Source organism: Pongo abelii, chromosome X (assembly GCF_028885655.2).
Source record: "Pongo abelii isolate AG06213 chromosome X, NHGRI_mPonAbe1-v2.0_pri, whole genome shotgun sequence".
In the NCBI taxonomy this organism is placed as follows: Eukaryota; Metazoa; Chordata; class Mammalia; order Primates; family Hominidae; genus Pongo; species Pongo abelii.
Genome location: NC_072008.2, coordinates 77,496,283 through 77,510,325, shown reverse-complemented (window position 1 = coordinate 77,510,325; position 14,043 = coordinate 77,496,283). Strand labels below are relative to the sequence as shown.

Here is a 14,043-nt window from a genome sequence, read left to right as displayed (position 1 = left end):
AGGGCTATACTTTCAGGGTTAATTTCTATAGTTCATTACTAGAGTAGTTTCTCTGAATGTGTAGTGTGCCAGAAACCAACAAGGAGGAGGCACAGCATTCTCTAGTGAGTGTGAAGCCGGCTGTTGGTGTTGCTTCGCTGAACTGCCATTTGCCACTGATAATCGTTCTTCTTTTCCATCAGGAGACTAAGAGGTAGAAAACGCAGTCTGAGTGGTATTAAAAAAAACTACAAATACATCATTTTCCATTGAACCAGCAATTCAATTTTTGAGTGTTTGCCAATATATCTGAACACATATAAAATATGTACAGTGTTCTTAATTTCAGCTTTTTTATAACAGCAAAAGATTGGAAATGATGCAAGTATCTCTTAGCAGGGTACTGGTTAGATAATTTAAGAATCATTCATACAGTGAAATACTATGACATATAAAAGAATGAGGAAACTTTATTTGTACCAATATGAAAAGATCTCCAAGATGTATTGCTAAGAGTAGAAAAATCAAGGGGCCAAACACAGTATAATACACTATGTAAGAAAGGAGGTAAAATAAGAATGTATGTGTTACATAAAGAACCCTGAGGCTGGGCACGGTGGCTCTCGCTTGTAATCCCAGCACTTTGAGAGCCCAAGGTGGGCGGATCATGAGGTCAGGAGATCGAGAACATCCTGAACATCCTGGCTAACACGGTGAAACCCCGTCTCCACTAAAAATACAAAAACAAAACAAAACAAAAAAAAAACAAACAAAAAAAACCTGGGCGTGGTGGTACGTGCCTGTAGTCCCAGCTACTTGGGAGGCTGAGGCAGAAGAATTGCTTGAACCCGAGAGACTGAGGTTGCAGCGAGCCGAGATCGTGCCACTGCCCTCCAGCCTGGCCAACAGCGAGACTCTGTCTCAAAAACAAAACAAAACAAAAAACCGTGAAAAAAATATGCATTTACAGGGATTAACTGATTGGGGGAAGGCAGGATGAATTGGAAAGATAGGAGAGGAATAGGAGCAAGACTTTTCACTCTATAATTTTCATTGTTGTTTCAGTTTTTGAACCATATGAATGTATTACTTATTCAAGAAAAGGTGAGCTAAAATTAAAGATGAAACGGACATTTTAGGCAACGATAACTAGCTGAAGAAAGAGGGGTTGTTCAATGAGTCCTTAAAGTATGCAACAAACCTTGTCATGTTTGAAAGAATAGAAATACTGAACTATGTTACATGTATTAAAACATTTTACAGTTAAGTGTACATATTAAGAACAAGGGCAACCACCAAAACAACAGCAATGCAAACTGTAGTTTCTAAGCCAGTGTAGGGAACAAAAGGGAATATAGAAAGCATTATCAATCCTACAGAAGGAAGGAAACGAAAAAGAAAGTTTTAAAAAATGGTAAAAAAGATAATACAAAATGAGATGGTAGAAAAACTCTCCAAATATGGCAATCAATACATTTAAACATATGGGATCCATCAACTAAAAGGCAATTATCAGAATACATATGCACATGGCTATTTGCTACAGCATTATTTATAACAGCAAAAGACTAGAAACAACTCAAATGTTCTCTTAATAGAGGTCTGGTATGTCCATAAAATGAGGTACGATGCAGTTTTGAAAAGGAATAAAGAATATCTCTACATTCTCTGAGGGAGTGATGCCCAAGATGTGTTGCTTATTTTAAAGAAAGCAGGGTGGATAAAAGTGTGTATAATATTATACCAGCTACATAAGGGAAGAGAAATAAATAAATAAATGTGTGTGTATATCTATCTATATATATATAATTCTATATCTTCCTTTATATATATTTGTGTTTAAAAATATAATATATATTTGTGTTTAAAAGGGAAAGATAAGCCACAATATAAAGAAAAGTGATTACCTATAGGGGGTGGGAATAAATAGCATAAAGAAGCAGGCAGAAAAGCTAGTCTTCTTTTAGTATACCTCCTTCTGTAGAGTTGACTTTGGAACCATGTAAGTATATTACACAGTTTTAACGTAACTTTTTAGAAAAGCAATTCTAAAACAATAGTTAGGAAGGATAAATACGATCTAGTATTTGATAGCACAACAGAGTGACTATAGTTAGTAATTTAATTGTACAGTTTAAAATAACTAAAAGAAGATAATTGGATTACTTGCAACACAAAAGATAAATGCTGGAGGTGACGTATACCCCATTGATCCTGATATGATTATTATAGATTGTATGCCTGTATCACAATATCTCATATATCCCAAAAATGTATACGCCTACTATGTAACCACAAAAATTAAAAATAAAAAATGTTAAGTCAAAAGCAAAATGAAACAAATGAACCTGTGTATCCAGAAGCTAACATAATCACACATAAAGTAACTTTAAAATGTTTTCGTTGTCACAAATGGCAGGGGGCAGGGGAGGGGGGTGGGGCAGGGTGCCACTGACATCTAGTTGGTAGAGGTCAAGGATGTTGCTAAACATTCTAGAATGCACAGGACAGCCTCCCACAACCAAGAATTAGCCAGCCCAAAATGTCAATAATTCTGAGATTGAGAAGCCCTGAGCCAACTTAAATTGGCACGCTTCTAGGAAAATATTAATTATCAAAACTTACCCAAGAAGTTGAAAATCTTGATAATAACCTCGACTCTCTATTGCATTGTTCTCTGCAATAACCAGAGAAGAAATTGAAATGATTTTCAAAAATCTATCTGTCCTCAAAAAGGCAGCAAGTGAGTGAGTTCTACCAGGTAAGTTTCACCAAGACTGCAAGTAACACGTAATTTTCATTTCATCTGAACAGTTCCAAAGAAAAAAATGGGAAACTACCAAAGCTATTTTACAGCCAGGCATAATTTTGATACTGAAATGAAACAAGGACTGGTAAAAATAGAAGGCTATAGGCTGACATAATTTAAAAACAAAGGTTTTAAAATTATAAATAAAATATTACTAAATTGCATCTAGTGTGTATTAAATCTAGTGTGTTTATCGTGATCAAATGCGGTTTAGCTTAGGAATAAAAATAAGGAAAGGTACTGATGTAATTCACACATTAGCCAAGTAAAGGAATAAAACCATATAGTTTTTTCAATGCATGCAGAAAAAGAATCCAATAAAATTCAACATTCTTTCAAAATAACATTAATAATAAAGTTTTAGGAAGCCAAGGACAAAAAGAAACTATTTTAATGTGATACTGCTGTCTTTTGGAAACCTACTGCAGACTTATTTATTTGTGAAATATTACACCTAGTCCCATTCAAGTCAGGAGCAAGAAGTGATAACCACTATCCCCACTATAAGGGTCATTAAGATTTGAAAGACAAAAGCACAACTGTTACTCTTAGCAAATCATATGACTGTCTATCTAGAAAACCAAAAAATATCACCTGCAAACTACTGGATTTAATGTAAGAGTTTAATAGAGAGTGGATATAAAGTAAACATACAAAAATAATTTCCCTATACATAATAATAATCAATTAAAATATAACAGCGGAAAAAATACCAAGAAATAAACTTAACCAAAAAATGCAAGACTTTCATGAAGAAAAATATAAAGTTTACCGAAACAAGTAAGAGAAGGTCCGAATAAATAAATGTACATTTTTTTGTAGACAGGAAAGCAAAACACTGTCAATATGTCAATTCTCCCCAAACAAATCTACAAATTCAATGCAATCACAATAAAAATCAGAATTTTCAACTGGGCATGGTGGCTTTACACCTGTAATCTCAGCACTCTGAAAGGCCTAGGAGGGAGATCACTTGAGGCCAGGAGTTCAAGACCTGCCTGCACAATATACACCCCACCTCTACAAGAAAATTAAAAAATTAATGGAGCATGGTGTCATGCACCTGTAGTCCTAGATACTTGAGAGGCTGAGACAGGAGGATTGCTTGAGCCCAAGAGTTCAAGGCTGCAGTGAGCTATAATTGTGCCACTGCACTCCAGCCTGGGTGACGGAGTGAGACCCTGACTCCCCAAAAAATAATTTCCTTAGAACCTGATCCGATGATTCTAAAATTCCAAGGTAGTACAATATTGGTGAAGGAATAGAAAAATAGATTGATGGAACAGACTCATGGGTATGCTCAAAGCAGCATTTCAAATCAAGGGAAAAGAATTACTCAATAAATGGTGTTAGCGGCCGGGCGCGGTGGCTCAGGCCTGTAATCCCAGCACTTTGGGAGGCCGAGGCGGGCGGATCGCGAGGTCGGAAGATCGAGACCATCCTGGTTAACACAGTGAAACCCTGTCTCCACTAAAAATACAAAAAATAGCCGGGCGTGGTGTTGGGCGCCTGTAGTCCCAGCTATTCGGGAGGCTGAGGCAGGAGAATGGCGTGAGTCCGGGAGGCGGAGCTTGCAGTGGGCTGAGATCGCGCCACTGCACTCCAGCCTGGGCGACAGAGCGAGACTCTGTCTCAAAAAATAAATAAAATAAATAAATAGTGTTAGCATAACTGGCTAACCATTTAGGAAAATATTAAGCCAAATTTCTGTCTAGACCCATTTAGAAAAATACAGGATTAAAAGTTACAGATAAAAAGCACAACAATAAAAGTATTAGATAAATGATCATTTATTGATTATCTTGGTGGCAAGAAGACTTTTATTTATTTATTTAGAGAGAGAGAGAGAATCTCACTCTATCACCCAGGCTGGAGTGCAGTGGCATGATCTCGGTTCACGGCAACCTCCGCCTCCCGGGTTCAAGCGATTCTTGTTCCTCAGTCTCCAGAGTAGCTGGGATTACAGATGTGCGCCACCATGTCTGGCTAATTTTTGTACTTTTAGTAGAGACAGGGTTGACTTTATTCATTTCTTAGGGCTGCTGCAACACATGACCACAAGCTGGGTGGCTTACAACAGAAAATTATTCTCTCACAGTCTGGAGGCCAGAAGTCCTAAATCAAGGTGTCAACAGGATTGGTTCCTTCTGAAAGCACTGAGGGTCAATCCATTCCATGCCTTTTTTCTAGCTCCTGGTGGCTGCTGGCAATCCTTGTGTTCTTTGGCTAGTAAATGCATCGTTCCCATCTCTGTCTGGGTCTTCACATCACTACCTTCTTCTTGTGTGCCATGTCCTCTTCCTATAAGGATGCTCATCATTAGATTTAGGGCCCAGTTGGAAAATCTGACTGGATTTCATCTCCAGATCCTTAACTACAGCTGCAAAGACTCTTTTTCCAAATAATATCGCATTCGCAGGTTCTAGGTGGACATATCTTTTGTGGGGGTGGAGGGCACTGTTCAACCCACTCCAAAGGCCTTTTAATTTAAGACAAAAGGGAAAAGATTCATAAATTTGACTTCATTCAAAATAAAAGCCATATGAAAAAAGGCATCATAAATAATGTTAATAGACAAACCACTTATGGGAAAACATGTGTGGTATCTCTTTTACATTTATTTTAGAGAAAAGGTTAAAGTCCAGAATATACAAGTTGTAAAAATTGCTGTAACTCAAAAAGAAAAAGACAACCCAGTAGAGAAATGACCAAGTATATGAGCAGTTCTGTTAGGGAAGCAAGAGCCTAGGAGAGCCAGAGTAACACCATTTTAAGTTCAGCTTCATCTTGAGATGAACAAGGCCCATTCCTTGCCAGTCACGACCCACATTCATAATATATTTACAGCTGAGGAAACAACCTAAAGACACCTACAAGGGGACACTCCTATAACAGTGGAAAGTCTCAATATCCCAATACCCATAACAATACACATTTTCAAGATAATTATAGTTATGCTTTGATGTCTTCACACACTAAAATGTCAAGGATAGTTTTCTTTAAATCAATAAAAGAATAAATTTTGTCATGCTGTCTGCTCACCCTCACATAAACACAGCTTGGTTTAGTCTTTACATGGACAAGACTGCTACATAAGAAAAACTTAAAACAAAGACAGTGCGTTCATCTGCCTGCTTTCTGAGGACACCCTACTCTGTAATGGAGTAATTTCTAGTAAACTTGCTTCCTTCACTGTGTTGTGTGACCCACCTTGAATTCCTGCACAAGATCTGAGAACTCCCTCTTGGAGTCTGTATTGAGACCCCTTTCTGGTAACAGTTTTTAACCAGAAGAAGAAATAAAATGAACTAAATAAATAAACATAAATTAAACTAAAATAAACATTAAAAGATGATCAATGACATTCGTATTCAAGAAAACAAAAATTAAAAGATTCCCTATATTTATATCAAAACTTAAAATGCACATTTCCAAAACACCTCTATGCATTCACAAGAAGACATATATATATGTTCACTGAAGTACTGTTTTCAAGAGTTCTAATGGGGAAACAAACTAAATGCTTATCAATAAAGGAATGCCTATATAAATCATAGTTTATGAGGTAACTCTATGTAATAACAGGACTAGATCTTCATGGTATAATTTTGAGTGAATCAAGAAATATGCAAAATGTAGGTACAGTATAATCCAGTTCATATTAAATGAATACACAGAAAATAACACTACATATTTTATATGCAGTTCTACATATATATGTAAATCCATAGAAAGAAATCTGGAAGGATACAAACCAACCCAATAATGGTGGTTACCTTTGGGAAGAGAGATAAAGGGGACTGTGACAGAGGGTGATAGACATAGGGAACTTTAGTCTAATCTCCAATATTTCAAAATTTTTCATTGAGAATGCATTCATATGTTACCTGTATAATCTTAAAAAAAAAATCTTAAAAAAATAATTCTTAAACAGAGTGAATGGGAAATAATGAAAAGGAAATAGTGTATGGACTATTTTTTTCAAGAAATTAAATAATAAAGGAATTATTTTTAATTATGATGAGAATAAGCAAACTGTAGAACATCTAGAAGGAAGATTAGTACAGACATTAATGTAAAATGCAAAATGCTTATAATGTGAAGTTTTAAACTTTATGAATTTTAAAAAAATTGGTATGATGAAAAAATTTCAGTAATATAAGGGAGCAACAATAAAATTGTCTCAGGAACTTGGAAATACAATTTTATTTGAGAGTCACACTATAAAGTGAATGTACAATGAATCAAAGAGAAAAATCACCTTCACGAAACATAACGCCTTCCACTGGCAAGTCTTGTCTATAAGTCGTTTGATGATTTTGACATGTGTAAGGAAAGAATGTGTCAGCAAGCCATGGAACTGTAGAAAAGAGAGAATCAGTGAGGCCAACATGGACACAGCAGACTTGTCAGTTTCTCCATCTTTCCAATGGGATTAGCAATAGTGCCTACTTCATAGAGTTAGTGTACAAAGCAAACAGCACCTGGTATGTAGTGAGGCTGCACATTATTAAAGGGAGGGAATGTGGTGCTTAGGCCAATATAAACGGTGTCATAGTTCTATTTCTCATTATCAAACAGCATCCTGGTTTTCATACATCAGGCTCCCGTGAGGCAATCAGCACGAGTCAGCCTCCTGACTCTGACTAGTTCTGGGACACTGAACAGATCCGGTTTCCGAGACCGCATGCCTCAAAGTCCAGCCTGGACCGAGGTTGAAAAAGCACCAACGCAATGCCATCCAGCAAGACCTCTTGAGAGCCAGCCAGTAGTCTTTTGTAGTGACACCCTACCTTTGCCATACCTAATCTACTCAAACTTCCAAACAGCTTGAAGGGGAGTGGGGAAGGTCTATTCAGAAGAAATAAAAGAGCTGGAAAAATAAATTAAAATATTAACAGCTGTTTGTGTGAAGGAATTATGGGTGATTTTAATATTTTCTTTGTTTTACTTTTCTATACTTTCCATGTTTTATTTAGTGTGTATTACTTTAATATTTAATATAAATATATTTAAGATTTAACATAAATATAAATATTTAATGTTTCATAAACATGTTTAAATCATGGTGAAGCGAAGAAAAAGAGAGGCTCTAGCTTGAAGGAGGCACGAGGGTGGAGAAACGGCTTCTGAGGCTACAGCTGAGGGGAAGATGTCAGCGAGTTAGGGGCAGAGCAGGGATGATCCAGATGCTAGTTCAAGTTCGAGACCAGCCTGGCCATCATGGTGAAACCCCGTCTCTACTAAAAATACAAAAATTAGCCGGGCGTGGTGGCAGGCGCCTGTAATCCCAGCTATTCGGGAGGCTGAGGCAGGAGAGAATCGCTTGAACCCGGAAAGTGGATGTTGCAGTGAGCGGAGATCGCGTCACTGCACTCCAGCCTGACCGACAGAGCGAGACTCAGCCTCAAAAAATAAAAATAAAAAAAAGATGCAAGTCCAAGATGCACTTGCTTTCCGTGGAAAGACTTTTTCTTCCACTGTGCACCTAGATTTTGAAGTGGCTTGTTATTTGCCAGTCATTGCATTTGCGTGGCGAATCACTGCAATGGAAAGCATCTCCTTGAGAATTCTAAGTGTGTCACGATATCTAACTATATCACTGGCTGTTGAACCTGAAAGTCCCAGATTTGAGTTCTTAAGCATTCCCTCCTTCCTCATCATCATTACCAAATTACTAGTCACCTCCTAGGTGCCTGCCTCTGTGCTAAATTGGGCGGAGGTTTTGGGGTGGAATGGAGGGAGCTTATGAGGAGAGAAATAAAAAGATAAACGAAAATGCAAAGTCATCATGGCCTGGATGAGGCGGCTAAGGAGGGCTTAGAACTTGAAGTCAGTCGGTCTAATTCTCTTATCCCGCGATTCAGGGAATAGGTGGTACTTAAGCAGAGCCTTGAAAGGTTTGAATAAGCAGAGAGCAAGAGGTCGGGGATGGAGGGGGGAGCCGGGGATGAACGGAGCAAAGGCACTGGGGTCCAGGCCGGGCCGCCCCAAGGGTTGCAGACTGATTCCACGAAGCCAGTAAGCAGCGTTATCTGCAAGCTGCTGCCTTTTTTTTTTTTCTTTTTTTGAAACGGAGTTTCGCTCTTGTCTCCCAGGCTGGAGTGCAGTGGCGCGCGATCTCAGCTCACTGCAACCTCCACTTCCAGGGTTCAAGCGATTATCCTGCCTCAGCCTCCCGAGTAGCTGAGACTACAGGAGCGCGCCACCACGCCCGGCTAATTTTTGTATTTGTATCGGCGTCTGGGGAAGGGGGGATTTCTCCACGTTGGCCAGGCTGGTCTCGAACTCCTGACCTCAAGTGATCTGCCCGCCTCAGGCTCCCAAAGTGCTGGGATTACAGGCGTGAGACACCGCACCCGGCCATTGCAAGCTGCTTTTATTATTATTATTTTTTTTGAGACAGAGTCTTACTCTGTCGCCTGGGCTAGAGTGCAGTGGCACGATCTTGGCTCACTGCAACCTCTGCCTCCTGGGTTCAAGCGATTCTCCCGCCTCAGCCTCCCAAGTAGCTGGGATTACAGGCGCGTGCCACCATGCCGGGCTAATTTTGTATTTTTAGTAGAGATGGGGTTCCGCCATGTTGGCCAGGCTGGTCTCGGACTCCTGAATTCAGGTGATCTGCCCTCCTCAGCCTCCCAAAGTGCTGGGATTGCAGGAGTGAGCCACCGCGCCCGGCCTCCAAGCTTCTTATGCAGCCTTCCTTCTCCACTTTATTTTCAGCTGAATCTTTGTTGCCTCAGCCTTGTGACCTACGTGCGCACGAGGGAGCCATCCAAAGCAGTTATAGGATCTCTTCCAGCTCGAGTCCTGCTAACGCCGCCTTCTGGGGCTGCCAGCTCCCCGCTGTTCCCCGCCTGGGGCACTGGCTTCCTCAGAGCGCACCACTGCCTCCTCCCTCCCAAGCCCGCAGACTCGCCAGTTACTAAGGAGTAAAGTACCCTAGGGAGTTCCTGTTTGGTTACTCTGGCTGGAGGTGAGGCGTGTAATCTGAGCTTTTAAAGTCAAAATCTAAAATACAATAAAGACCCAGAAATCTAGGTCTTTAGACCTGGAACACAAGCGTGTCTTTCAGTTTTGAAGTTCACTGTAGGTTCCTGTATAAAACTAGTCCTGTAGAAGAAAGAAGAGCCTCCCCAACATCCTGTGTGCACAGCAAGAGTGGAAAACTGAAATAGTGATCTGAGGTGTTTCGAAAATAAACCTCGGAAAGCACATTGCCTACGGTGACACATTCTCGGCCCCGGGGCGGGCGAGCCCCCGGGTCGCAGCGCGCAGCTGCCAGAACTAGTCGCGCCTGCCCCGCCTCCGGCTCGCGTCTCCCGCAAGGTGGAGGCGGCGCAGCGGTCGCTGACCTGTTGGCGGCGGCCGGGCGGGAGGCTGTGGGCCGCGGCGGTCTCCCGGGGTTGAGGGGAGGATGCAGGAGCCACACGCGGAGGCCGGACGGGACTAAGGGGGCAGGAGCGGCGACTGGGGCGCTGCGGCGGGGCTCTGGACCGCGGGAGGCCGGTGCTAGCGCTGGCGCGTGGTGGGCCCCGGAGGCCGCCAGAGTCCGGAGAGCTACGCGGAACCCGCGGCGCCAGGCCTGAGCGGTGGGAGGGCTCTGCGGGGCCTGGTGTTCAGGCCTCCCATCACGAGGGTGGAGCAGCCTTGGATACTTGCTCCTTAGGGACCGAAGGCTCCGGTGGCACCCGGGCTATTTCTCAGAGGACAATTAGTAACGTGTCGCCATGAGGAGCCGGAGTAACTCCGGGGTCCGGCTGGACGGCTACGCTCGACTGGTGCAACAGACCATCCTGTGCCATCAGGTAAGTGCAGGGGTGTCGCTCGTAATCACCGAGCGAGGATGTAGCGTGTCATAGCTTGGATGGAGACCTTGGATGAACTCCGTGCGTGCGTGCGTGTGTGTGTGACGGAGACCTTGCATGAACTCCGCGCGCGCGCGCGCGCGCGTGTGTGTGTGTGTGTATGTGTATCTGTCTGTAGCAGGTTCTCCCGCCCCTGTTAATTATATTTTTTTCTGCTCCTTTCTGCTGGTTTTTCATTGCTAGTTCGCTAGTTCATTCTAACTAGAAAGTTAAAACTTTCTTTTAATAATACCCATTATAAATAAACTTAATAATACCTTTAATTGTGCCTTTAATAATACCCACATTTCAGACTCGAAAGGCTTCAGCCACCGCTTACCCCTTATTCAAGATAGTATTTGCAAAGGGCACAAAGTTTCAGTTATAAGATGTGTAAGTTCTGGGGATCTGATGTACAGCAGCATGGTGACTGTAGTTAATTATACTGTACTGTATACCTGAAATTTGCTAAGAGAGTAGATCTTAAGTATTCTCACCACACCAAAAAAAAGGTAACTGTGAGGTGATAGATGTGTTAATAAACGTCATTTTGGTAATTTCCCAATGAATACATTAATCATCATGTTGTACTCCCTAAATATACACAATTTTTAATGTGTCGAATATAGCTCAGTAAAGCTTGGGAAGGTGGGAAGATAGCATTTGCCTGCAATAGGTCAGAAGAAGAGGAGGTTATAAAACTCAAGAGTGGAGAAGTAGAAGAAAGACCGAAGTCCCTAAAAAACCCATTTGGAAGATTCTGTTTCCTGATGTTAACACCTATGGTTACCTTCCTGCCCTCTTTTTATTGACCTTGCAGAATCCAGTGACTGGCTTGCTTCCAGCCAGCTATGATCAGAAAGATGCTTGGGTCCGAGATAATGTGTACAGCATCTTGGCTGTGTGGGGTTTGGGCCTGGCCTATCGGAAGAATGCAGACCGGGATGAGGATAAGGCAAAGGCCTATGAATTGGAGCAGGTACTCAAAATAAAAAGACAAAGAGATCTGGAGCTGTGTGTGATTGGGGGTTGGGGGCAGAGTGGGGACTGAAGGAAGTGAAACCCACCAAAAGCTAAGAGAACTGTATTTTGCCTTTCCCTCTTTCATCATCTTTCTGAAATTGTATTCCAAAAAGCTTTCCTGTATTGTACTGAAGTGGTATTCTTGCAGTGGAAACTTGAAACTTGCTGATTTGAGGGAGAGGGAACAGTCTGTTCTGTTACAGTGGAAAATCCTATCCTGGGATCTTTCCTAAAATGCATGACTCTCTAAGTAAATGTATCTTGTAGTCTCCACTGTATTTATTCTCATTGAGAAAATGTTTGGGAGCAGGTATCTACTATTTTATTTCATTTTTTAAAATTGTAGTATTTGTATGAGGGTAAATGACATAAATCAGCAAACCTTCCGGACTGGACACAGTAAAAACTTTGTTGATTTTTATCGCTGTGGCCACTGTTTCAGAGCCTGTTGCTTCCTCCCTCCCCCAACTCCTGGGCAAAATGAAGTCAGAGTCAGCAGATGCCTTTAAGCCAACTTTTAAGGCACTTCCCCTCAGTAAACAAGCATCCTTTATAGAACTGTTGAGACACAAAGGGAGCTGCATCCTCTTCAACGACCAAGAAAATAATATTAAGAAAACAATATTCTGGGCTATGGTGGGAGTTGAAGTACTCTGTTGTCAGTTATAAGAAGGATGTGCATTCATTTCCATTAGTGGGAAAAATTCTCTCTATACCAGCCATTTTCTCCAGTGGCCTCTCCAAGACTTAGGCAATCTGAGCTCCAGTCTTCATCTATAAATCAGAATATTGATATTTGGTTATTTTACGAGTATCAATATAATGTGGGGTTGCACTGTGTTGTCCTTACCAACAGCAGGCACTTGTTGTTCATTCAAGCCATTATTGAGAGATACATAGATCACCAAAAAAAAAAATTTATTCAAGTTTTTGCTCCACACCAGGTAGTACAGATCATTATTTTTATGACTTTTTTTGTTGTTGTTGAGACGGAGTCTCACTCTGTCCCCAGGCCGGAGTGCAGTGGCACGATCTCAACTCACTGCAACCTCCACCTCCTGTGTTCAAGCGATTCTCCTGCCTCAGCCTCCTGAGGAGCTGGGACTACATGCACATGCCACCACGCCTGGCTAGTTTTTTGTGTTTTTAGTAGAGACAGGGTTTCACCATGTTAGCCAGGATGGTCTCAATCTCCTGACCTTGTGATCTGCCCACCTCGGCCTCCCAAAGCGCTAGGATTACAGGCATGAGCCACTAAGCCCAGCCTTTTATGACTTTTATAAAAATAATACCATTGTAGAAATTTGGAAAATATAGAGGAGTGTTTAAAAAAATTCACCTTTAATCCTGCCCACTCCCCTCCCCCAAATCCTACATCCTACTCAATGTTTTCTAGTTTGAGCTCAGTGTGTTGTTTGTTGCTATTTTTACTAGAAATTAATATCAGTAGAATTGTAATTTCATAACTGGTACAATTTGACCAATTTTTTCAATTCTATTAGAAGAAATCTGTTATCTCCCTGTAATGTTAACACTTTTTCTTATTTGGCCCAGTTATAAAGAATTTAACAGAGGAAGGGGGAATAGTAGGGAAACATTGAATTGCCCATTCTAAAATTTTAATGTTCCATTAAATAATTTTTCACATAGCCAAAAAATACCTTTCATACCACCTTAATAGTAATTAGGAATGTTTCAAAACATTATAGCCATGGGAAACATCTTTCAAAAAGAAAATATTTTGTGGGAATTTTTAAATTTATATGAACTTTCATTATTAATTGCAACAGGTTTTTATTATTAGGTCTCAATTTTTTTCTCAAACCTGATTCAGTGTTAATCAAGGACCAGAAAATCATATCTTTTTTTGTCATTAGGGTTGTGGGTCACATGTGGTCTCTATCCAACTACTCAGCTCTGTGATTGTGGTGCAAATGCAGCCAGAGACAATGCAGTCATCCCTCAGTATATGTGCGGGATGGATTCCAGTACAGGCTGCTTATAACCAAATCTCTGCATACTCAAATTCTGCAGTCAGCTCTGTGGAACCCATCTATAAGAAAAGTCAGCCTTCCATATACATGGGTTTCTCATCCCTGAATCCTGTATTTTTGATCTGCGTTTGGTTGGAAAAAAGCCACATATAAGTGGACCTGCACAGTTCAAACTTATGTTGTTCAGGGGTCCCCTGTATATAAAGAATGAGTATAGTTATGTTTGAGTAAAACTTAATTCATAAAAATAGCAATGGGCTAGATTTGTCCCTGATCTAAATGAGTGGTTCCAAACTCTGACTGTACTTTGGGAAGCTTTTTTTTTTTTTTTTTTTTTTTTGAGACTAATTCTTACTCTATTGCCCAGGTTGGAGTGCCGTGGTGCGATCTC

At 40.9% G+C, this 14,043-nt stretch overlaps 1 protein-coding gene and 1 non-coding gene across 2 annotated transcripts in view; both read left to right on the top strand.

Annotated features, from left to right (window-relative positions):
• LOC112131231 (small nucleolar RNA U3) lies at positions 1 to 216 on the top strand. The gene has a single exon (XR_002913349.1). It is a non-coding gene; the product is annotated as a small nucleolar RNA U3 (small nucleolar RNA).
• Positions 217 to 10,082: 9,866 nt separating this feature from the next.
• The window catches only part of PHKA1 (phosphorylase kinase regulatory subunit alpha 1), a 129,029-nt gene continuing 125,068 nt past the window's right edge, over positions 10,083 to 14,043 (top strand). The window contains exons 1-2 of the mRNA XM_002831804.5: positions 10,083 to 10,596; positions 11,456 to 11,614. Coding sequence (XP_002831850.3) covers positions 10,519 to 10,596; positions 11,456 to 11,614 — 237 coding nt within the window. The 5' untranslated portion in view covers positions 10,083 to 10,518. The remainder of the gene's footprint in view (positions 10,597 to 11,455; positions 11,615 to 14,043) is intronic.